Genomic DNA, 22,466 nt, shown 5'->3' on the forward strand with positions numbered 1-22,466 from the left:
GGAGCAGTGGCACTGCTCCAGCTTGAAGGGATGGACACCCTGGAGCACCGAGCTGATGGGGTGGGAAGGAAGGCAGCACACAAACCCCATCAGTGCCCTGCAGCATCCTTGGGAAAAGCAGGATTTAGGTCACCTGCCTAGGGAGCAGTTTGTGCTCTGCTGACTGCCTCTATCACACAGACCTGAGGTGCTGACAGGAGAGAAGGACAACGTTTGAACTCCGAGTATAACTTCCTTTGACTTCAGATGAGGTTATGGTTTGCTTTCAGAGAGGGAAGGGAGCTTTGCAACCTCACATTTTTACAGAAATCTGCCCTAATCTGATGGAGCTGCTCATACATTCCTGGGTGCTGCAGCCTTTGCGTAGAGCCCCGGAGAGCAGCAGCCAGATCAAATCTCATCCACTGCTGATTTACATTATCCACATGAAAAACTGGGTTAAGCTACCTCAGGCAAAAAGAAATCCTGCAGGCTGCTGCAAGGCTGTCATTGCTAGAGAGACTCTGTCAGCTGGGAAAGGGCACTGCTTTTGTGCAACCATGAACCTCACCATGTTATAAATAGCTCCTCCTTGTTCAAAAAGAAACAGAGGAAATTCTTTCTCACTTTCTGTTTCTCCTTTCAGGTAGCATAAAAGCTATTTGGTTATTTGCAGCACAGAAGCAGAGCTGATTGGGACCAGGGGCCATAAATCAATGAGACAGAGGAGTAGGGTCTGGTGGTTAAACCTGATGCACAGGCATGAGGCTGGGTCCCACCCACAGGGCTGCAGGACAGCACTTCCAGCTCCCTGGGGTTTGGTCTGTGGCAGGGCAGCTCCCTTGCAGCCCAGTTGTGTTTGGCATCTGCTCTCCCTTGCTCAGAGGGAGAATGGTCATCACCCCTGCAGGCTGCTCTTTGGGGTGGCAATCAGGGAAGGGTCCCTCCCAGGCCTGCAAGCTGTTCATGATCTGTGATTTGCCACTGGCCTGCTGAACCACCACTCTATAGTGAAATATGGTGGTGATGCTACTGGGAAAATCACGAGAAACAGATCATATGGCCTGTGGGAAAAAGCTTCTGAATTTGTGTTTCTTATCACATGAGCAATAGAAAGCTGTTGCTGGCAGCCACTAAGTCCACTTGAATGTTTGTGTTTGGTGTGTGTTTCTATGTACTTGCCCCAGGCCAGGAGGGTTTTTTTTTTTATTTGTTCAAAAAGTAGTTTCTAAAATCACTGTAGTGCACCATGCCTTGAAATTGGCTGCTGCCATCTCAGGCAAGAGAATGCTGCTGTGTATGGATGATTGTTTTGAGTTATCTATGGCCAGTTTGTTGCACTGGCCAAGAAAGGGCCACAGATGTTTAACAGCTGGTCTGAGTCCTACTGAAGCACCTTTCAGATCCTCCAGGGTCACACATCTCAAACTCCTGGCTGCAGTAATAGGTTTTCTTCATTAAATGTGCAAGCATTTCTTCTATTTTAGTAAGTTTATTAAACCTGACTTGCAGTATTTAATGGCACTACTTTGCTCAGCCTGGCTGCAAAGTGTGGGTGATCATCTGTGACCAATTTAGTAAATACCTGACATTATCTGGTGTCTGGAAAGACAAACTGTGGAACTCTGCAGTGGTACTTTGTAAATTGCTTTAATGAAGAGCAATGCTCTACCTGCTCAATATTAATTACAGGACAGGAGTGAAAAAACTGTGATTATCTGAACACAGAAACACTCTGCTGATGTTATGCCAAGCTACTTGTTGGGATGTCTCTCTTCCCTCCAGTATCAGAAGTAGCTGAGGGTTTTAGGTGGTGGTGAGTTGTTGGGCACAGTAATGGAGAAGACTGAAAAAAGATGCATTGGAATGTCAAGGAGAACAGTACACATATCTGGAGGAACATCAGCAGGCAGAATTGCATTTTTCTTTGCAGGTGTTGGACGGGTTCTTTCCTCTGTGGCTGGGTGCAAATACAATTGCTTATGCTTGGAGACAACTTTTCCAGTCCATATGTCCAAGATAAAACTATGCCCATTAATTCATGTGTTTGTCTTTATCTCCAACAGTTTCAATCTAAAAAGTCTGGGATACTGGTAGACTTGTGGACAATGAACTTTTCCAGTTCTTGAAAGAGATTTGCAATTTATTCTGGCATGGCTGCCTGCAGATGCTAGTCTTATTCACAGCAAATAAATGTCTTTCCCCTCCCTGCTTTCCCTCAAATCTTTCCATTTTTTCCATTTGGGGGATTATTTTTTTGCATCACTGTAGCTGACTGTTCCTAAATTTTGTGTGTGTCCAGGAAAAATGAAAGACATTTGCTTTGCTGGTTCCTCAAAGGGTCCAAGACAATGCTGCCGTCTTAAATCCTGCCTTGTTGCTCTTGGGGAGTCTGAATCTGGCAGGAGGAGCAGCTAACATTTCTTTCAAGGTTGCAGTGGAGCCCTGAGTCACAGCAGTAGAAAAGGGAACATGTTTTGGGCTGTTGCACCTCGGTGGGTTCACACTGCAGCTGGTACCAGCTGCCCCCAGGCCAGTGCAGGGCAGTGGCTGCGCTGCAGCAGGTGAGTCCCTCAGCTCAGGGGAGCTGATTCTCATCCAGGCTTGTGGATTGCCAATTCCCTGTGAATCTGAGAACCTCCCTTGCTGCTGCTCTTGCTTCTTGGATGAATGACAGACTGCAGATTCCCAGGCAAAACCTGTGACAGGAAATACAATCTGCAAAAAAAGCCCTGATAAAATACAGGAATCCCATGCCAGTATCGCTGGTGCAGGTGTTCCTGAAGAATTCTGTCCAAGTCTTCATCTTGGAATATCAGAGAAGCAAGAGAGGTTTCTGGCTTCTCAATTCACATCACCTTTTGTGTATTGATTTCTTAAACTCTCATTCCCAAAGACAAAACTGTGACTGTGCTGTAATCTAAGGAAACTGCTCCATGGAGACTGTCTCTGAAGAGAGAGAGGAGATGGCTTTGCTTTGCATGGATCTGATGAGATGCCATTCATTGCTGCCTGTAAAGTGATTTTTCAAATCTCAGATGAGGGTGCTTTAGGAGAGTCTGTGCTTTGGCTTGGTGATAGCTGGGGGTGTCCTCTGCATTGTCTGTGAGGTGGCATTTTTACTCTCTCTATTCCTCTCTGGAGACAGAGGGACAAGTGGAACAGGATATCAGAAAACACTGCAAAAGGGAATGTTAAGTTTGGCTCAATTAATAAAGACTATGTTGTTGGAATTAATTGCAAATTCTCCTGAGAATAACTTCATGGGAGATTGAGTTACTGCAGGCCCTGGCCTGGTCTGAATGGATGGCAATGTTGTAAATGACAGCGCCAAGGTAACGTGTGTGTCTGTGTCAATCAGATCCTGGGCTTCATAATTTCATAAATTAAATTCCTTCTTTCATTCAATTAGTGTGTTAGAGATGATTTGCATTGTTTATTGTACCTCTGTTGGTGTGACCTGATCAGACACAGCATTAGCTCTGGCCAGGGCACATCCAGGGAGCAAAGTGCTGTGCTGCTGGGGATGACTCTCTAGCCATGACAGGGAGCAAGGAGAAATTCCCAACTGGTTTATGGCACAGCCGCACATCTCATCTGCTGTGTAGCTGGTCTCACTGCAGGGCCCTGTAATCCCCTCCTTAGGTCCCTCCTGCTGTGTGTGCCTGTGGAGTGATGTGGGGAGCCACCTGTGTGTGTTTGTTCCTGTCTCAGGGAGCCCCTGCCCTGGGCATGGTCATGCTGATCCACCCCCTGATGATGCACCTGCACGTTCCCAGCCTCTGCTCTCTTTGGTTTGAGCCAGCCTCCACTCTGAGCTGTGGGCACACACTGTGGTTTGATCTCTTCTTGAGCGTGATGTGAAGCCTCAGCAGAAACCCGTGAGTTCCCCCCTGCTGCTCAGCAGTGACTGTCGTGGTGCAAAAAACACACAGCAGAGTCTGTTTCTTGTGTGAAGGGGACAGACTGTCTTTCAGACCAGCATTATGGGCTGCCAATGCATCTACTTATTTGTTGAAAAGGTTTCTGAGACTTGGCTGTGTTGAACAGCCAGAATCTCTCATCCCCCCCTTTTGTGATATTAAGCAACTTCAGGAAAATAATCCCCTCCTAGAGACTGGGTCCATAAAGACACCAAATAGGTCAAGGGGCTTGTTGCTGGTTGCTTCTGTTAATGTCTTGTTTTCCCTGGAGTTCTGGCTTTTTCTTAGCACAGTTTAGGTGCAAATTAATTTCTTCACATGGAAAACAGAAGGTGCTATGAAGAAAGACCTTTGCAAACCAGACATGGCAGCCCAAGAGATCCTGGCCAGAGGTCAGTGTTGAGCCACACTCACACCTGGAGATACTGGGCAGCCCAGTCCCAGTGGAGCCTTCGCAGCCACGGGGAAAGGAGTGGCACAGCCCAAGGCATGGGGGCATCTTTATTGATGTGACTGTAGCCCCATCATGTGTTCTCCTGCAAGGCTTCTGCTGCCTTGGTGGAATAAGGTTCAAACCAGGCCCAAGCAGCTTGCTGACTTGGAGCTGTGAAACAGCAGCAGCCTGCAGGTCACACGTCTGGTTTTGCCTGCAGATGTCACTCCTTTGGCACGCAGGCCATGGATTTGGTGCAGACAGTGGCTCTCCAGGAGCAGTGAGGACAAAGGGCTGGTTCTGTTCAGCAGAGACATTTGAGGGCTGGGACAGCTCTCCCTGTCCTTGTGTGCACCCTGCTCTGCCGTTCCAGGGTGGCTGGGAAGGCGAGTCAGGATGGCATGGGGGGGACAGTGGTCCCCTTCCCTACGCCTGTGTGCAGACTACACTGAAAGGTTTTTTCAAGTCTTTTGTCCCTAAGGCTGGAAAAAGATGGTAGATTTATGATTCTAATTGCCTCAGAGTGTGAACCTGTAACTTCTCTTGCAGTATTATCTGCATCCTTTCTCTTACTCACCCAGACCATGACCAACCATCTCCCCCACCCATTTCAAAAAAAGAACAAGACAGGAAAAGCAACGGGTAATATATCTGACTGTATTTCAAAGTTGTTGATTGTAAACAAACTTTGTTGAAGAAATAAAATCACATGACAAGATATCAGAGTGATACTATAAATCCATTTTGTTATTGTTGCCACACTTCACATTTTTGGAACTCGGAATTCAGCTTATGGTGTACAAAACTTGTAAAAATTTATTGCAAGCGTGCCTTTGTGTAGAACAAAACTGGTGTCACAAAAGTAGTTCCCTGTCCCATGCAGAAATACAGTTGTGTGTCTCTTACTGTGAAGAGGTCACACACCTGCATTTCCTGAAAGACTTGGCTGTTATAAAATTGCTCTGAGATTTTTAAAAAGAAAATGAAAGAAAAAAAAAATTTGCAGTGTATACTTTACCTCTGTAAATTTATGCTTTCAACAGAAATCTTTAGAATTATAAAGAATATGGAGCTTTGCAACAGAACTGCAGTTGCTGATGGTGTGAGCACAGCCCAGTGGTCTTGAAAGCACTCAGCCAGCTAAGGCCCATCTTGGCATTTGGAACTGTCACTGCGTTTGATGGAATGTAAGTTGCTCACATTGAAAAATAAATGAAAACAAGATGTCGAGGGGGAGACTCCTTCTCCAGAATCCCCATTGTTCCAGTTTCTCCTGTGGTGCTTCCACAGTCTGTAGCTTCCATGCTGTGCTGACATGCAGCAGTGCTGTGACTCCAAGGCTGATGACTACTGAACATGTACAGTCTAAGGAAAGGCATGGGGTGAGGCAGGGATGTAGGTAGCCAAAGCAGGGTTTGTGTTACTAAATCAGCTGTGCAGACTGGTTATATTAAACATCAGCCTTTTAATTGAAAGGCAGCAGGAGAGGGGGTTATACATGCTGGAATGATGAGAGTAAGAAGGGATCACCTGGTGCTTCTCTCTCCTTGTGCCCATCCTCTCAACTTTCCTCTGCCTTCTCAAACCCACTGTTGCCCTTGAACTCCTCCTTGTGTCAGACCATGCTGATCAGCCTCACCTTTACAGGATCAGATTAATTGCTGGCATAAACCTGAGTTTTGTTATCTCTGATATTACCCCCAGACCATGCGATCAAGCTATTCTTTTATTTCAGTACTGAAATTCCAGGCAAAGATTTGGTTTATAGCTAGAAGAAAACTCCAGGCTGCAAAATAAGTCTGAGAGACCTGCAAACTGTTTTTCATCAAATGAGCAACTATGTTTCATAGAGACATGCAAATTGTTCATCAGTCACATTTTGCAAATGCCTTGACACGGATTATTTGAGAACAAGACCACAGAGTTATTTTGACACAAGTGGATTGGGGTCCTGGACAGCTGAACATAGTGCACTGTTTTGCTTTTCAATTTCTAGGGTTTTTTAGGGGAACTAGTGGAAATAAGTCAAAATGCTCTGAAGGCCAGAGCACACTGTAAATATTTGAGGTGTGAAAGCATTTGCCAGTGTGTTTATTTTAGAAACAGAGTTGCCAGGGCTGGGAGAAAACTGAAATTTTTCCTTTCCTAGAAAAACTTCTGAGACCAGCCGGACTATGAAGTCTGCTTGTCCAAGGAGCTGGGATTGCAAAGTGTGGTCTTGTGTCTCCCCAGTTTTTTTCCCCAGTCAAGTCCTGCACATTAAGGTGCTACAGCACAGCAAGGCAGTCCTCTCTCCCTGGGATCCTCACCCAGGGCCCCAGGCAACAAAGGTTGCTCAGGTACAGCTAATGATGCTTTTGTGGGTAAGGTTTTTGTACTACACACCATATGGACCACCCTGACATCCAATACAAGCAATTATTACTTCAGGAGAGTGATACAAAAAGGATTTACCACTTAAGGCCTTTTTGTGATACTTAACAGCTGTTCACCAAACCCATCAGATTGAAAGGGCTTCAAAAAACAAAGCAAAACACAAAGACCCTGTCAAAGGTCTCTCTCTACGAGCAATGCAGAGCTGAGGAATATTCCAGCCATTCCAGTTGGAGCAGTGGGTTGGTGCTGCTGAAACCTCTGGGTCCATTCAAACCTGCTGGGGCAGCACTAATGGAGCAAAGCAGACAACACCTTCACAGTGATTGCAATCAGAACAGCCTGCTGAAACAATACCCTGTTTCATCTGAGATCTGCAGAGTAGCAGAAAGGACCAGAAAAGCAAAGCTACAAAAGTAGGCTGGAGGGCCAACTCTATGCTGACAACTCTTCCAGACTGACCAAGAACCTGCAGGATGCTTTGGATGTGTTCTAAATGTGAGGAATGAGGGAAGCAAAGGAATGTGGGGCAGGAAGCTTCTCCAGGGCTAGATTTCCAGAGACACAAAGCTGTCACTCAAGAGAAGAGGAAGAGATCCTTTTTACAAAGCACAGCTATTCTCAGCTGTTTCCCAGCAGTGAGGTGATGATACAGAAGTGCTTCCAGCTCATGATGCTTCTGGAAACAAAGGTAAGTTTAGGAAGAATTGCAACAAGAATGAGGATATATCAAGTAGCACTGATGACAGGCTTACTTTTGAGTAGATGATGTGATGTGTTGGTGCAAGTATCCTAGTTAACAGCAGGCCAAATATATACCTGCTTTGAGCTTAGAGTTCCTTGTCCTTGTGAAACTGTGATCAGGCCTTCCACTCTTCGATGTTTTTCTCAGCCAGACTGAGAAGAGCTCGGTTAACAATCTTACATCAGTCCAAGCATGAAGAAAGTGCCATGGCAAATTCCATAACAGAGTAGGGTGGAAGACTTCATATTTCATCTAAGCCTCAGTGGCTTTTCTCAACTCAGTAATTTTTTTTCTGTATTTCACACTGTTTACTGGACTATTGCAGAACTTCAGATTTCCCATTTATCTCTTCTAAGTTCCTCTAGGTTTGTTGGGCTCCTACATTTTATCAAATTTTCTCTTACCTTTAGAGCAATTTGGTTTTGACTCATGCCAGCTTGTATGAAGGAACCTGTGCTAAGCCCCACAGCCCTTACTTAGGGGAAAATGATATTTGACATATTTCCATTTTTAGTTGGGAAAAGTGCTTTTGAACAAGGACCAAGTCACTGAAAACACAGAACATGGCCTAAATCATCAGGAGTTCAAACTCCACTTTACATCTTCATGATCCCCCTTGTCTGTGCTGTGCCTGGTGGGAAAGGAGGAGCTTTGGAAAACTAATGATGTCTCATGAGTGCTGAGGTTGCTATAGAACTTTGCAATCCTTGGAAAGTACCAGAGATGCACAGAATTATCAGAGCAGCATAATCCCCCCCTCATCAGTGGAATCAGCTCCAGCACAAGGGGACTAAGGTGTGGAAGAATGAGATACTGGAGGCTTCTTTCACTACTCACCAGCTCAAGACAGACTTCTAAACAACTGTTAGAAAGAAAGCAACATCTTTGGAGAAAAAAGGCCACAGAAATACAGCTGGAGGTAAAGAACACAAATGCTGTTTTTGAGTTGCAAAATTCAATTTTCTCTAGGAATTACCTGAAGAAAATAAAGTTGTACTTCTCTAAATTAGGATTCCTAAACTACTTGTACATAGAGGGGTTGGGAAAAGAGAAAAAAAACAAAAAATGAAGATGAGATTTCTTTAAGTTGTGCTTTATTGCACAAGTTGGGCTGAAGTAAAAAGTGGCAGAATTCCTGCAAGCCCTTGAAACATTTTCAACTAAGACAAGAGTGGAAACCACTTCCCAGTGGCTTCTAAGCTCTGGCAAGTGTGGTATTACACACTGGGAGAAGAAATGTTTTCCAAGACTGGATCATGGCATGACAGACATTTCCTGAAAGTAGTGTGCATAGAAGGTGGTTGGTATGTTTTACCGATGGTCTCAGTTCTTTGAAACAAAGTTTGCATGCCATGAACAAGTAATTATCAGTTTTTAGAAGTACATGTCAGTGAAAATTCAAATCAGCAGGAGAGAAAGGAGCTGTGCTGTGCTCCCTTCACTACTTCAGTGTCAAACTTTTTTTTTTCCTGAAAAAACTGAGACATTCCTCTGTGACCTGATCAGCATTTCACCTACTGCTGAGTTCTCAGATCTCTTACCCAGATTGTCATAAGGCTACAAACAACCCAAACTATAATTTCACAAGCTATTCACAATTAGACACACACACACTACAACAAGCATCCTTGCACTACTTTGAGACTTTTTTTCCCCTCTTTAATTAGGCAGAAGCTTTAATGTTACAAGGAGGTCGGGAACCAAATCTGAGTGAGCCAGTTTGCAGTAAAGGAAGTAATCCTACACAGGCTGAGCTGCAGATGACAAACTTTAGCCTTTTAAAAATTATCCTATCTTCCTTAATTACTTTGCCTTGGTTGTAGTAACAGAAAAAGTGCAAGATGCTTTTTCAACAAGGAGAAATCTTAACTTTCCCCAATCCTATCCACTTCCAGTCAATAAAAGGAAAAGATAAGGGGGAAGAGTTATCTGTAGATACAGACTACACTTTGGTGGCTTTTGCTTGTTGGCTTTGAGAGCCAAAATTCAGGCATTTTGTACATACAAATATATATATAAATATTTTTGCTTACTTATGGAATGTTTGTGCATGATAAGAACAGCAGTTCCAAACAATGAGGGATGGTTAAGGCTAAGAAAATGAAATTCATTGCAAAGCTATGATTTTGTCTTCATTTTGCTCCTTTACAAAGGAGACTAAAGCATCTTCCCTGTAATAGTCAGCCACTGTGTAATCCCCCATCAACACCAATTCTAGGGAAAACTACTCAGGACCCAGTCCCTGAGGCAAAAAGCTAGGACCTCATAATCTGAGCTCAAGTAATCCACATAATTAAATGCATGCATTGCTGAAAAATTAAATATTCCAAGGCCTCAGGCCTAGTGTCACCTAAAAAAGAAAAGGCATTTTCTGTATGGGATGGCCTAGATCCAGGCCTTTAAGCATATATAGCTATGTAACAATTGGCCAGAGGCTCCAGATTCATCCCAGGGGCCTACAACAGAGCTGGAGAGTGGTCTGCCTACTCTTCAGAAATGTCAGGTGGCTCCAAGGTGTTCTTGGAAACCATCCCATGTCTGCTGGGGCATGGGTATCCTGCACATACCCCAGCATGGCATGGCAGTGTAAGGAAGCAGCTACTGTTCATTGAAGCCATCCCATCAGCAAAGTTCCAGCCAAACTTTTCCTTACTGCCCCAGTTTTAACCACCATATAAATGTATGGGATATCATGAGCAGTAGCTACCCTTCCTGATCCAATATAGGCTGGCATTGTCTGAAGCAGGGAGCAATAAGAACAGTCTGTGAAATTTCCTGAAATAAAGAAAACTGTAGGTTTATATTGCTGAACATATTTTTCATGCTTCAGGCTAGCTGCTGTCTCCCTTTAAAGACTTACAAACTGACAAGAACCAGCTATCAAACACAGTCTGAAGAGGAGTGGTCTCAGTTTTCTGCAGAGCCAAGAAACTTTGAACTCATCCTTGGGTTCCTGTGCATTGTCAAGGGCTGCAGTGGTACAAACCCATTCCCTTATTTTGTGGTTAGGAGGCCTCAGTGTACAAGGCTTTGTCCTTTCTCCCATGTTTACTGGGTGGAGACCTTGTGGACTAAGAAGTGCAAAGGATGCTTAGGAATCCTGCTGCTGTTCACTGTGCAGCTGGCAGGCAGAGCAGGGTGTGTGGGACAGGCTCCAGGCTGTAGCACAAGCAGAGCCACCATGGACCTGGCCATCCCCTTCTCTCCTTGCAACCAGGTGAGATTTGCCTCTAGGTCTATGCCAAACAGCAAGACTTTGGTGGAAACAGAAAGGTGTCAGTGCAAGGATACTCCATGGGCTAGTCATTCATTTCCTAGCTACTGCTGGATTCTTCTTCTGTTATTATTTACATGCTATGCCTTTGCACGTCACAGAATGATGAAATCTGACTTTCCAAATTTATGCTGGTTACCCTCTATTACTTCTTGTCAGATAGATACATACAACCTGGTAAGATTTACACTGATAAATCAATCATTCACTCCATTCCTCTTGAATCAACTCAAGTCATTATTTGGGAGTTAAACTTTTCAGGTTTGGGGTTCTCTAATCAACATGGTTTTCTGCTCTGTAAGTTAAAGCAATTCTGTTTGTGCCCATCACTGCTAACCTTCAGAATACAAAGTTTTTTGGTGATTGAGTTGTGGATTGAAATCAATAAAGTGTAGAGGGCAGGGTAGTATTTCCCCTCAGTATTGATTCCCTCATTTCAATCATACCTCTCTATCTTGGCATTGTTTTCTGAAACTCCAGTGGTTTTCAGATTCCACAAGCACCAAAACTTGGCCTTGGCCACCAGCTCATGGTGATGCTTGTCCTCTATAGTGTCACTCAGAACAGAAGAACTCTTTGGGCTTGCTCTGTTTTAGCAAGGTTTAAGATTGGCTGCAACTTGACTTCTTTCCTTTTCTAAGACACAATGCTACGTCATTTTGCTAAACATGTAATCTGCTTAATTACAACTACTGTGACAAGCCCTGAACTCTACCAAAAAGAATTCCTACAGAACACCCCACAGTGATAATGGAAAACACTTGGCTATAAGTGACTGGTTTTTTTCTGCCAACTGTGTGCCAAACAAAATTCTAAAGTGGACCAAAAAGGATTTGACATTTACCAAAGGAAAAGCAAGAAATTATCATTCTTAAAACTTTAACAGTCCTTTACATTAGCTTTTTAAGCAACATTTAAGATACAGTTGAAATCAAGAAAAATATAGTTGATATATTTTGATTTCTCACCTGTACACTAACCGTGGCAGTTAAGATGTGAGGCAGTATTATTTACTGTTTTACTCACTGTTAATACTTACAGTATTACTCATGTGTATAAAATGTTTCATCTTGGTTACAAAAGAAAATCAGTGTAATGTATTTGCCATTTTAAATTCACTAATGTACTTGGCTCCTCCTAATTTTCCTATGTTCTAACTGGGATCAAATTGTCTTACATTACATTAATAAAAACAAAGGGGAAAACCAAAAAACCACACAAAGAAAAAATGATGACTGGTCCTCAGTTCCTGGCTGCCTGCCTGTGAAGGTGGTGTTTGTCAGGCTGCCTGCTGCAGTGCTCCTGTGCAGGACAGCAGTGACACCGTGCAGGGTGGCAGCTGCGCTCAGCCACAGCCCACGGGGCTTGTCCCGGAATTTAATAACTCCAAGGAAGCTGCAGAGTTTCCTGTAATACCCATCTAGGACTGCTGAGCTGTGCCAGCTTCTGACAAGCTCTTGGCCCAAGAGGAACTTTTGCAAGATGACCCCGTTCAACAAATAGCATTGAGATGATGGCTAATTTAAGTCTGGTTTGGGTGTACAGATTCCCACAGGGCATTCATATATGCAATTTTGTGTCAGCTTTTCCAGTGGCACCTTCTGCACAACATGTTTACATCCAGCTGATATTAGGAACAAGGTTTGCACCTCTCTAGTGGCGTCACTTGGTGTTTTTGGATGACAGCACTGGTGTCACAAGTTCCTTGCTTTGCCGCTCCAGGTGTGGTATCTTCTGCTTTCCCTCCAGCCCCTTCCTGTGCCACCAAGAGCAAAGCATCAATGGGTGGGTGAGGTGTCCTCCAAGCCCAGAAGCTCCTTTACAAGTCTCTCACCGAACTGTGCACGGCTGTACCTTGTCACATGGTAGGCCTCTGACATTTTGTAGAGGATGTAGGCATTATTTATAGCGATGCTGATGGCAAACCAGAACACTTGTTGCCAGGTCTTGTTTGGTTTGTGAGAAATGAAATACCTAAAAGTCAAGAAAGGAGGGGAAAACACTGTTCAGCAAAGCAATTGCAGCTGAGATGCGAGAAATCACCCCACACAAAGATCCTGCGGTCCTAAAGGAGAAACAGACATGGGATGTAATGCCTGGTTCAAGTAATATTTAAAGAAATTTTGTACTATGTGTTTAACAGACATTAACAGCAAATTTGCACAGTTTTTGAGATTTGGGGTAGTGTGTAAAAGAGCAGACCTCTTTGCTCTCAGAAGCAAACTTCAGCAGCACTCTCACCTCTGTATCACTCCATGTAAATAAGAGTACTGATAAACATTCCTTGAGCTCACCCATGACAAATATCCTTGTGATGGGAGATGTAGGTCTGAATCCCTTCAATTTGTAACTAAAAAAGCGCCTCAGTCACATTACATTACAGTTCTGGGAAGCTTGCTAATGCTTCTCCTTGGGTTTATTGTGAGTGAAGAATGATTGCTGCTGCTGCTGTCAACAGTAGGTGGGAGGATGTGGGGGTAGAGCGAGAGCGTACACTGCTGGTAGGTGGACCACAAGGCAGAACTAGAAAGGACTGACATCTTTATATTTAGGTTCTGACTAATTCTAGGATTGCCAGAATATTCTCTCTTCAGTCATAAGATTTCCCATTCTTCCGTTTTCCTACTTTTATTTTTTTAGTAACCATTTAAATCTAGTACCCCTGCTCTTTTCCACATTGATTTCTTCAGATCAGATCCCAACATTCTCCAGCAACCACCTCCTCCTCTTTCATGTATTCTACTGAATTCTTGCTGCCTTGCCCAGAACTGGCTTGAAAAATCTGTGCTGCTTTTTCTCTCTTCTCAGTTTCTAGTTCCTGAAATCTTCTGTACCTCATTGCTATTCCCACAGCCAAGCTTCACTACTGCTATTCTTATTTCTGTTCCTTCCTGCTGCATTAAGAGCTAACACTGAGGACACCAACTGGAGTTCAGGAGCCAAAGGTTCTACATTCTGCTCTCTCATCATGTAGATCAGCTTTACATGCATATCTGAATGTCTTTTATATTCTGGCTCCAGGTGATGCAAATATCACCAGGACAGATTATCAACTAAACACCATCTACTGCAGAGGTGGAGAGCTGAGCTAGCCTGAGAGACTTGTGGGGCTGGTAGACCCCTGTTGAATTTTCTGTCTTCTGGCTCATTCTCCCATCACTCTTAAAAGTCATAAGATGCAAAGGACCTGTTTCTCAACATTTCTTTTTTTGACTGATGGATGGGTAGATAGAGCCAAACCAATACCAGCAATGCAGTTCTTGCTTTGTGCAGAGCCAGCATCTGATCTTTGATTTAAACAGAATTTCTATCAGACTCAGTGAAAGCAGCATTGGGCCCTCAGATGCAGCTCAACATGAACAACTCAAACCTTGCAGCAACAGAGAAAGTGTGAAAGAAGTACATACATACATGCATATCTTCTTACTTACTTGCTGTATTTATCATCATATTTGCAGATGTAGCTAAGGTGAGCAGCAAAGGCTTCAACTGCCAGTGGGCATGGAATTTCTCCGCTTTTTCTCTTAATTATAACTCCTGCATCAATTAGAAACATAACAGTTTTAAATTGACATGGTAATTCTAGCAATTGAAAAATATGTTTTCTATATATGGCTTATAAAATAAGCATTATTGACAGTTTTCCCCCTAAAGCTGGAAAATTATCTGTAATAGATGCTAATTTGATTTCTTTTCCCACAGGTAGTACATTGAACAAGTGGAAGGGGAAGAAGAGGAATCATTTTTCAGTTGGAAATGAAAAGATGTTAGACACAAACATCTTTGCCATATATTCAAAAGAATCCACACATTCCTGTAGTCCCACAGTAGCCCCCTAAAGACAGTATTAGTCTCTCCTTTTTTAGACCACAAGAAATCGTGATCAGCTTTAGAGCAATGACTTGCTCTTACATGCTTTGAATTTGGGAGGTCCCAAATTAGTCCCTTGAAATTAAATCCTTTGCTTATCTCCAGCCATGGGGGCAAGAGAACATAATCTTCACTGGGTGCCAAATGATGCAGAGAAGAAAATGCAGTAAGAAGGAGCCAACTGGCTGAACTCAGTGAAGACAGAAGTGAAACTGGTGGGTGACTGCAGTCTCTTTGAAATGAAAAGCAGCCTGGTTCCTGCTGTGGGGAGCCAGAACTCAGAAGTACCCATAGGTTGCTCACTGGGAGCACACATTTCTCTGCCTGCAAATGCTGCTTCCTGTCCTGCCTGGTCAGCTGGCTTGGTAACTCAACTCATCATGGAAGATGACCACCCTGACTACTGTAGAAATCTATGGAAAAGCAATAGGCATCACCCTGCAGCCTTCTACCAATCACTCTTTGCACAGACAGGAGCTAGAGCAGGTTACTCCAGAAATGTGCCCTGTTCTCTCATGTGGTCTATCTTTGACCTGGCCTTATCCAACACCACAGCAGTGTTTGTAAATCCAATGCCCTTCTAAAAAACTCCATTGGCTCTTTTCTGAATTTATTGCTCCTATCCTCCTTCCCCCTTCCTGGGGAAAGCTCCCTGTAGGAAGGAAGGGTAGGTAAAATAAACTTAGAGCATAGGAGTCTGTTTCCTAATTTTTGACCTTATGCCTGCACAGGTTATAGAGCAGCACTTACTCCATGGCTATGGCACACTGCCTTGTGAAGCTCCCATGTCTCAGGTACAACACTCTTTTCTCCAGGTCTAGAGCACCACAGGCTTGGTTGGATCCTTTCTCAGCATTGTTTCAGTACACATACAATCCTTGGCTTTCTTGTTTTTCAAGCTTTCAAGAAAACTTTCTTGGCCTTCCTTCTGCCAGCTTTTTTACAATCAGTCCTTAAATGCTACTCACGTTCTGATTACAGACTTCACCATTTCATTCCTCCAGCTGGAAGTCTCATTCCATCCATTATCTCTGTCAGGCCCCCTGTGCTGTCCTGGCTGGCAGGCTCTATTTTGAAGCTAGCATTGCAACACATACTAAATGTTGTGTTACAGCTGAGCCATGCAGAAATTTATTTGGGGTGTTTAAAGTCTGATTTTTCAAGAGTCCAAAATTATATTACCTCTGAATTGTTCAATACACTCTCCGTTCACCTCTGCCTCCTCAAGCTGGCTGTAAATGTAGCCCAAGGAGCAGGGGGGAAAACCAATCAAACAGAAAAATTCTTAGTTATTTTCATGTAATTATTGTAGTGTGATTTTGATTCTTTGAATGAGTCCTACACACACCTTGCCAGCATGAGGTAAAAAGAACTGGTACACCACCAGCCTGCTGCATTAGTGCTGCAAAATCACTTGCCATCTCATCAGGGTAGGTCAGGGAAGGATAAGTATGTTCCTGGTACAAGTGTTATACAAAAAAAAAATAAAATAAAAAAATCACCTTCTTTCTCCTCTTGCTCTCTTTTCTTTCTTTCCCTTCTCTTTGGAGGGTTTGTATTTCCTTTGCAATTTCCTTCATAAGTATTCCTAATCTTTAAAAGAATGCATTGGAGTGGCAGAAGTGATACTCCCTATCCCTTTCTATTACATTCCCCATAACATTTCCCTGTTTTGAGAATATAAATAGCTTTATAGGCATACTATTTTTAGCCTTTCCTGGGCTTGTTTCATAGCCATAGCCCACCTTCCCAGGCAAGACAAGTGCCAGAGTTGGGTCAATCCTAGCTGCAGGTCTCTGTGGCACACGGTCCCGAGCCAGCTGACTCATCAGCACATCCGATGAGACATTTCCCCTCCTGGTCCTCCCCCAGCACTGCCTGTTCCCATCCCTGGCAGCACTCCAGGGAACACACCGCCTGCACTGCAGCCTCAGCCTGCCTGTGCTTCCATGCTGGAAAGGGTGCTGACTGCCAGCCTCCATCCTGTCACCAGAGAGGCATCAGCTTCTGGGTTTGGGGTTCTTTCTACCCTTTTTTGTTTTTTGGTCTAGATTTTTCAACTGTATGATTGCAAAGCAAAACTTGGGAAATACCACCTCAAATGAAACAAGGCAAAAGCCAAAGGTTTACATATGTTTCCTCAAAACACCTATCCTAAGCCTGTCCAGAATTATGCCTTTTTAAAAATTAGAGTCCCACTAATACCAGCACTTGCATACATCTTGTCAAACCCTGAGATTTCATAACAATATAAAAGAAGGGGCATTGCATGATCCAAGCACTATCTGGCTTTTTTATCAGGACTTTGATTTCTTACAGTTCTTTATAGGAATTGCTGACATTCAGCATTGATGAAGTCTAATGATCGAGGTCTTCCCATCCCAAATCTCACCGTACTTGGATACAACCTCCTGACTGTAGTCTCACAAAGGACACATGGTAAGTTGAAAGCCTGAGCTTATCCATTCTGAGACATACTTTTTAATATTATACTTATTCCCAGATTTTCCAATTCTCCCAAGCTGATTTTTTCAGGAAACTGGACTGCCACCAGTCACCTGTCACTCCAGCTTCTCCTGGAGTAAGACCCACACAGAGATTCATACAACTGCTTCATACAATTGGGATGGCTCTATATCACCCATCTTCTCACAAGTCACTTATAGGATGCTAACATGCCACCTGAAGCTCTTTATTGCTTGCAAATGTGGCCCAAGCTTTGTTTTCTACACTTAGTTATTGACTGGTTTTTAAGTAGAACTAGTTGGTGAAGAACACCTGTGGAAGTTCTCCCAAAGAAGCTGCTTAAAAAGATCTTGGATTCAACAGTTTTTTGCTGAAGATGTTATTCTGGTCATCCTACTGTGCAGCAAGTAAGGTTGCTGCCTGCCCCATCCTGCTGCATATGAAAGGGAGAAAAGATTGCACCTATTTTTAGAACACAATAATGGAGATGCTGGGGAATCAGGTAGCAGATCTAGAGTGAAAAGCCAAAATGCAGCCTTGTCCCAGATGGGGAGATTTGGGCCAGCAAACTGATGACCTGCTTTAGAATAAAGTAACTTTTTAGTCTCTGGGGATCCCAATCTTTTTTGACTCTCACTTATTCTGTAATGCAAGCACAAGGAAAAATGAAAGCTTAAGAACAGTTAAAAATCTGGCAGGATTTTGTTCTAGGCAGAAACTACATACTTGATAGCAGAGTAAGCAGGTTATGTTTGCAAGACCAAGGGAATTAGATTCATCCTTGAGTATCTGAGATGATGTACTATGACATGCTGGTTTAAAACATTCATAATAAATAACCTGCTGCATCTAAGAATAGTATTCATAGATCTGCTCTGACAAGTGTACTGCCCTCCTGGTGCCTTGGGATTGGATGGGATTTGCACTCCACGTACAGGCAAGATTTACCTTCTGGACTTTTTAAAAAAATTGCAATAAATAGTAGTTATTAGCTATTTCCACCTCTTTTCTTATCCTAAGTGTTCTGTTGACCATCTCTTGCCTTCTGTTTTTAAGGTTTTCTCTTCATGGCCTCCTCCAGCCCACGCGCATTTACACGCAGCCAAGTGCAAACACGCACTGTGCATCACCAGACAATCCCACTGGCACCACTCTCTGTTCAACTACCCTGTGTAGGTTTTAGCCCTGTTTAACTACCTCCTCTCCCCTGTAACATGTGCTGAGCACGTCTGTGCTACAAGCCTGTCTCAAGCAGCACAGATTTCTCCTCTTCCTCCTATATATACATACATATACATGCCTTAGAGGAGACTGGTGGTCCAGCTTCTCTCGAGTTGGTTTAAACTGTCTTTGCTGCACTGACTTTAGTGATGCCAAATCAGAGACAAGCAATCTGGCCTCCTGCCTTCCCACCGAGCTTCCATCTGTTCCCATGTCCCTGCTAGAGACTCTTTGCCCAGCATCACTCTTCAAAAAGCCAATCTCTGTTTTCTGCTCTGATTCACAGTGAACTATGTCAACTGTCCCAGCCAGCATTTGGTGAGCAATGAGTTGGGGAAGCCTCGTCCATCACACACAAAGGTTGTAATCATAAATACCTCACACACACTACCTACAATCCCGTCTATTGGGCCAAAAAGACCCAAGGTCAATCACAAGCACACCAGCTCACACCTCCACGTGCTGCTTTTAAAGGATGCTGCCAGCACAATCTGCTTTTGCTCCTCTTTTTAACAGGGCAGTTAACACTGATGCTTGCAAACAGTATATTCCTAATATTTGTGGATTATAATAACCAAATGCTCTATACAAGTCTACAAAAAACAAGTAGTAGTTTGTAGTGATGACTCCTGTCCAGTTGGTGCTGCTGAATAATCTAAATCCAGCAAAAAACACGAGGGAAGCAGCACAAATCCTAATGGTGAAAGCCACTCATGAGGAGCTACATTGATCCAGACTGGCTTCAGCAGGGTCTGCAACTCTCACACGTCCTTCCCACACATATTTTCAGCACTTGTGCTCAGACATCAGTCCATTTGAATCACCAAGTCTTCACTCTGCTGGGATACCCAGCACAATTCCTCAGGATCAGCCACACTTTGTTAAGCAATGAGCCTTCTGGCAAGGCACTGAACAGCACACTAAGTCTGTTTTCTCATATTACCATACAGTAATTCTAGGCCTGTAATCTGTACACACACATGAGTTGCTTGGGATTCAGAAAATGAGTATAGAAGATGCCTCTGAATTGGTGGCTTTATATTTAAATGTTTATGTTATACTCATGTGTCTCTGGCAATTATACATAAATATGGATCAGAAAATTGTAAGAAACTGAACATTCTCACTGAAAAACTAAGTCCAAGAAGTTAGTTAGTCATTACATTTTACAGAAGTTTCCAAATGTTCTTAAAACTGTCTTATTCTTTCAGAAAGGAAAATATTTCAGTAGCAAGAAGCTCTCTGTAATTATTTGAACTATCAAAATTATCTATTTTGGTTTCTTTTCATCAACAGCCAAAATCAGTTTAACATACAGCAGGAAATCTTAATCATATCTACTTCTGGCAAAAAGGATACTTGTTTGTGACTAAGTTTTTACTAGATAAGAAAAATTAATTGTAGGATCTGCTTGGAGTTCAAAGTACATCACGATGTTTATTAATTTTTCTGTAGCAGTAATCCTACAAGATGCTTTGCAAAATGGGGCTAATATCGTCTTATGCAGTAATTATCCTCCTTTCTCTGACCACCAGCAAAGATATAACCTTTATACCTAAAAGGATAGTGCCTCCACCAGCTCAGAAAAGGAGGCTGAATTAGCAATAGGCTTTTTAACCTTTGTATGGGAAAGAAAGAATAGCTGTATGAAGACAAAAAGGGAAGTAATCATCACAGCAACTGCTTATCTAGGATGTATGATCAGTTACAATCAAGCTCTTTGTTCAGGCTTATTATCAATCTCAGTGACTCACTCTGGCTTGTGACATAAAGCATGTGCACTTTTGAGATGAGAAGCAGGAATATTGCTTACCTTGTTGAACTGGAGAATAGGCGTTGGTCAGAAAACGAAAGTGCCCTTTATTGTACCAGCAAATCAATGACATGTTTCCCTTCATTCTTATTCTGTACTGTCCTCTGGACTGTGGAGTTGCAGAATTGTTCAGCATGGATGGAGGTAGGCCTGTGCAGTCACTCTTCCTGGTGCTCAGCAACCCACAGCAGTAAATCTCTGCGTGTGAACAAACACATTTCCTATCAGCAAGCCATTGCATGGGCCCAGAGAGCAAAACCAGCACAGCAAGCCTGAAGGACCTGTGAAAGAACCTGCCCTACAACTTTCTAGTCCAACAGCCATGTCAGCCAATAGTTTTTCTTCTGTAATACCAAATATTTGTGTCCTACATACAAGTGCAGAAGGCCTGATCTCTTGTTGAAATATAGTGATGCCTTCTGTATTGTCCCAGTGAAACAACAGAAAAAACAATTCATTGTATTTTCCTACATGGTAGCACCTACAATCTGTGTTTAACATTACAACATGTTTAAAATTGGTCTCAAAAACCCTCATATGCATTATGGGACAAATCAGAATTTAGGATCCAAGAGAATCTTGGGTGTTTAACTAAAAAAATAAATTTTGGATGGGTCAGGAAGGTGGGGAAAGTTATAGCACCTCAGATGTTAAAAAATAAATTCTCCTATATGACTCCTATGATGCTTTTAGTCACAATAGGTTAATCTACTGCTTCAATGTGCTGCCACATTCTTGATTTTTAGCTCAATACTCCTTGCACCTGCATCATCTGCTTTGCTAAGGAAATGCTGCTTAAATAGCTAAAAAACACTGAAACCGCTGTTTGAGTTTAAAAAATGAAAATGCCAGAAGGATGGAGAAGATGGAAGTACAAGTTCAATGAAAACAAATTCTGATTTTAGGGCACTAAAGCAAGCACTGATCTGTCCTGCACAGACACCAGAGGCTCTTGCAGGAGACACAGCCTGTTGCTCCCAGCTTCTTGGCCTTTTCATATGGGAAAGAGGCAGTGAATAAAATCTAACACCTTAAAATGCATCTCAATACAGCCAGGTGGGCACAAACAAGGTTTGAAAACAGCATCACTAACAATGCTTGAATTTTTCATTAGGGTCTGAAATACTAACAGCCTGTTTCTGTTAGTACAAGAGAAGCAGATCTTCTCGATCAATTTTTTCCCGACTTAAAGAAATCTTGGATGGAAATTTCCATGTTCTCCCTCAGTTTTGTGTTAACCCATTTGAGTGGAAAAAACCAGTGGGCATGGAAGCAGGTGACATCTGTGCACATCTCATGGTGGTTTAAAGCTCATCTGTCAGCTAAGTCTGCTTGATCAAATTTTTCATCATGCTGAATTCTGCATGATATCCTTACAGAGAAAATGCAAAAGTCAGAATGCAGTGTCTGGCTTCACCTAAACATGTTGCCTCTGTTCCTGGATTTCCATTTATGCGACTCTTCTTGCCTCTGTCTTTCTGGAAGCACCTAAGCTCTTGAGTGCAGGTGCTGCCTTTGTTCTTGGTTCATATAGTGATTGGCATGCTGAGCCCCCACTCAACAGCTCACAGACACCACAGGAATACTAATAAATTAACTGCTCATGCTCATACATTGGTCCAGTTGCTGTGGGCAGATCTACAAGGAGCTACGGCTTCTCCATCAGAAATTTAAGCCACTGATGAGAGAAGAAGGTCAACCAACACAGCAATAGTAAAACTTCATTCTCAAGGGAGAAACCTGCACTCCACATGTCATTTCTAATGAATGAATCAGTCTCTGGAATTCCATAAGTTCCTTCCACACAAGAAAATGAGAAAAGCCTGATGACAACAGGCTTACAATCATTATAGAGCGAACTGCACCTCCAGTGGAAAGCTGATTTTTCATTTTTCTTTTTAAGAATTTCTTCTGTTGCTAAGAGATACCCAAACAGTGTAGGTAATTTACCTGCAGCCATTAACATTGCAAACATTTATAAAGCTTTCTTCTGGCCAATATTAAGATCTTCCTGCTTTGATAACAAGCAAACCTGAGAAGAATTTCCTTAGCTGCCCAGAGTTTATTATTCATTGAAATGTAATACTTTTTCCAGGAGGCTACAATGGAATAAAACCAAGCTAATAACTACATTGTTGTGCTAGAGCTTCAAAACAGCAACAGCCATCTCTGAGATCCCATACTAATTAGTTGTAGCCTTTCCTTTTATTGTAGCAATAAGCCTGCAGAAAACTTCCAGCAGATGTTCCACTCCTCATGCAGAATAATGGGAACCATTTTCTCTCTAAGGAACACATCCTGTAGCTTTCCTGCTGTACAGCCTAGAAAAGTGCATCACTTCTCCAGATTTACTAGAATCTCTCATCATG

The 22,466-nt window shown here is 42.9% G+C and overlaps 1 protein-coding gene across 1 annotated transcript in view; it reads right to left on the minus strand.

Moving 5' to 3' along the window:
* Nucleotides 1-4,978: 4,978 nt before the first annotated feature.
* Nucleotides 4,979-22,466, minus strand: part of PGBD5 (piggyBac transposable element derived 5) — a 69,369-nt gene continuing 51,881 nt past the window's right edge. Inside the window, exons 5-7 of the mRNA XM_079299328.1 lie at nucleotides 20,098-20,295; nucleotides 14,159-14,264; nucleotides 4,979-12,701 (exon numbers count right to left, since the gene is read on the minus strand). Coding sequence (XP_079155454.1) covers nucleotides 12,506-12,701; nucleotides 14,159-14,264; nucleotides 20,098-20,295 — 500 coding nt within the window. The 3' untranslated portion in view covers nucleotides 4,979-12,505. The remainder of the gene's footprint in view (nucleotides 12,702-14,158; nucleotides 14,265-20,097; nucleotides 20,296-22,466) is intronic.

Source organism: Erithacus rubecula, assembly GCF_903797595.1.
Source record: "Erithacus rubecula genome assembly, chromosome: 2".
Taxonomy (NCBI): domain Eukaryota; kingdom Metazoa; phylum Chordata; class Aves; order Passeriformes; family Muscicapidae; genus Erithacus; species Erithacus rubecula.